The 2,758-nt window shown below is 40.9% G+C and overlaps 1 protein-coding gene across 1 annotated transcript; it reads right to left on the reverse strand.

Annotated features, from left to right (window-relative positions):
• Window positions 1–400: 400 nt before the first annotated feature.
• LOC138301541 (olfactory receptor 11H6-like) lies at window positions 401–1,354 on the reverse strand. Its single transcript, XM_069242058.1, has one exon. It carries the CDS (start codon window positions 1,352–1,354, stop codon window positions 401–403), a length of 954 nt encoding a protein of 317 aa, XP_069098159.1.
• Window positions 1,355–2,758: the final 1,404 nt, after the last annotated feature.

Below are 2,758 nucleotides of genomic sequence, written 5' to 3' on the forward strand. Positions count from 1 at the left end.
ATCGGCGAGATATATATGGTATAGTTGTCTTACCTGTTCCTAAAATTGAAGATTCCTGATTGCTAAACCAACATTTTACTTTCCTTTTAGATAGCCATTAAAAGCCACAAATATGAGTGAAATTTTGAACGGGTAACATAAATAGTAAAATCTACCCCGTCCCACATTCTGTAGTAAGTACTGTTTAATCATGTGGTAGTATCTGGTGGTTATTTTAAGCATTTCAAGTAATGTATCCTTTCAAAGCTAAATCGTAACGTGGTAAGTAATACAGCTTGCAGATATTCTGTACAAATAAACAGATTATTTTTTATTTAGCAATGGCTATCGATCCGACATATATATATATATTTTTATTTTCACTTATTACCAGTTGTGGAATGTGATCCAGAAATATAACTCAGATGTTCCTCGGATCTCTTAGCTTGCTAAACAAGCGCTTTAAGGCATCAATCACCTCTTTGTTCCTGAGGCTGTAGATGAAGGGATTCAGCAAGGGGGTGATGATAGAGTAGAAGACGGTGATCACTTTGTCCCACTCCACTGAGTGGCGAGAGGTGGGCCGGACGTAAGCAGTCATGACTGAACCATAAAAGAGAATGACAACAGTCAAGTGAGAAGCACAGGTGGAGACAGTCTTCCCCATGCTGGAGGTGCGATGGTGCTTGAAGATGGTAGACAGGATAAAGCCGTATGACACCACAGTGAACATGAATGTGGATGCGAGTATGGCTGAAGTGATGATGTAGCAGGATAATTGCGCTACTTGCGATGGCTCACAGGACAACTCTACAAGTGGCACGGGATCACAGATAAAGTGGTTGATAACATTAGGACCACAGAAGTGCAATCTAGAAATCAAAATGGCAGGAGTTACGAACGATGTAAAACCAGATGCCCAACAAATGACTGCAAGAATGATGCAAATATTAGGATTCATTATGGTTGAGTAGTGCAGTGGCTTACAGATGGCCAGGTAGCGGTCAAAGCCCATTGTGGTTAATAGATAGCATTCAGTAGCACCTAGGGAGAAGAAAAAGTAAAATTGAACAAAACAGCCTATGGAGGAGATGGTCTTCTTCTCCGCCAGAAAGTCCAGCAACATATTTGGGACAGTGGAGGTGGTGTACCAGATCTCCAGGAAGGAGAAGTTGGCAAGGAAGAAATACATGGGCATGTGGAGACGAGTCTCGGCAATGGCGACTGTAATGATGAGGATATTTCCTGTGATGGTTAAGGTATATATAGTGAGAAAACATACAAACAGTACTATTTGAAATTCTGGTTGTGTGGGAAATCCTAAGAGGATGAATTCAATAACAAAGGTTTGATTGATAGCCTCTTTGAGCGCCATGTCTGAGCTGCAAAATAAGCAGGACATACTTTGAAGACGATTGTCTGATGGTAGCGCGATAAAAAGAAAGTCAGGAAAATAACTGGTAATCTCTTAAATTCAATACAGCAGGCATATGCTACCACACATTGATTGCTGTCAATAGGTACACATAGGGAAATATATACTTCGTTTTTCACAACCAAAGCAATGCAATGAGTACATTTCTCACAATCCCATCCAGTGGCACACATTTGCAAAGATAGGTACATGTACAATGGGGATTAGGGAACTACTGGTGGAGGAAAATCTGGAGTGGTCGGAATGTGAATGAAAAGGTATTTATATTTTAAACATTTATTTGTTAAATCACACTAATCTTCAACACTGTATATTGGCACTAGAACCAACCCACAAGGAAATCAGCTTACAGAAATGCAAAACAGCTAGAGTAAATAGACACATCAACATAACAAAAACAGACAGCATTCACAGGACAGAAGATCATTAAGCCGGGGAGTCCCCAAACTCTGAATTCCCCTCACATCTGCTTAAAAAACAGGATTTGGAGCATGATCTATGAGCAGGATCGCTGAAATCTAGGCCTACACGTGGCTGTGTCAACAATTCGCCCCAACTGAAAAAATAGTCCAAGTGTGTCTCAAGCACTATGGGTGAAATATGGCACCTTACATCCACTCAAAAAGAGTTTCATCTCTGATACACGATAAATGGAATTTTGGGAGGTAATAAACCAGCATAACTCTCATACTCTGGATATGCTGAACAAGTTGAGCCCTTTAGATACTTTTCTTTCGAATGATGAGGTACATGAAATTACGATTACGAGCACGAGAAAGAATGCAAAACCCCACGACAACTGCCTGCCACTGAATTGGAACGAAAAGAAACATTTTGTAGAGGAGATGCAATTTTAAAATGCATGCCATCAAGACTTTCTACATCTTTGCCCCTAGGGGGGATTATTACCAAGATTTTTCACCTGCCAGCCACCCTCCTTCCCACCATCTCTCTCTACAGTTGGAAGCATTATCTCCATGAAAGGTAGTCATACTCTCTCGCAGATTAAAGATGAAGGAGTTAGACGACTGTTCCACCCTCAGCAAAGGTATGGTATCATGACCAGAGGAGAAACAGTTTTGGGGACTAAATTGCTTGTCACTCCCATGCTAAGGACATTGTGGATCGTGGTTGATAGGGTTAGTGTCAGTGCCCCCATATTAGTAGACCTGTCAACAGCTTTAGACGTCATTGGCCATCAAATCTTCTTGAAGAGGGTGGCAGGTCTGTCAGTGAATTTTTCATAGAGTGGGTTGATTTTCTGAGGCTGATAGATTCGAAACAATCAAATTAGGAACCTTTAAAGCAGTATTTACTTTTCATGCAGCCAGTGGATGCCAGTTG

This window comes from Pleurodeles waltl, chromosome 6 (genome assembly GCF_031143425.1).
Source record: "Pleurodeles waltl isolate 20211129_DDA chromosome 6, aPleWal1.hap1.20221129, whole genome shotgun sequence".
Classification (NCBI taxonomy): domain Eukaryota; kingdom Metazoa; phylum Chordata; class Amphibia; order Caudata; family Salamandridae; genus Pleurodeles; species Pleurodeles waltl.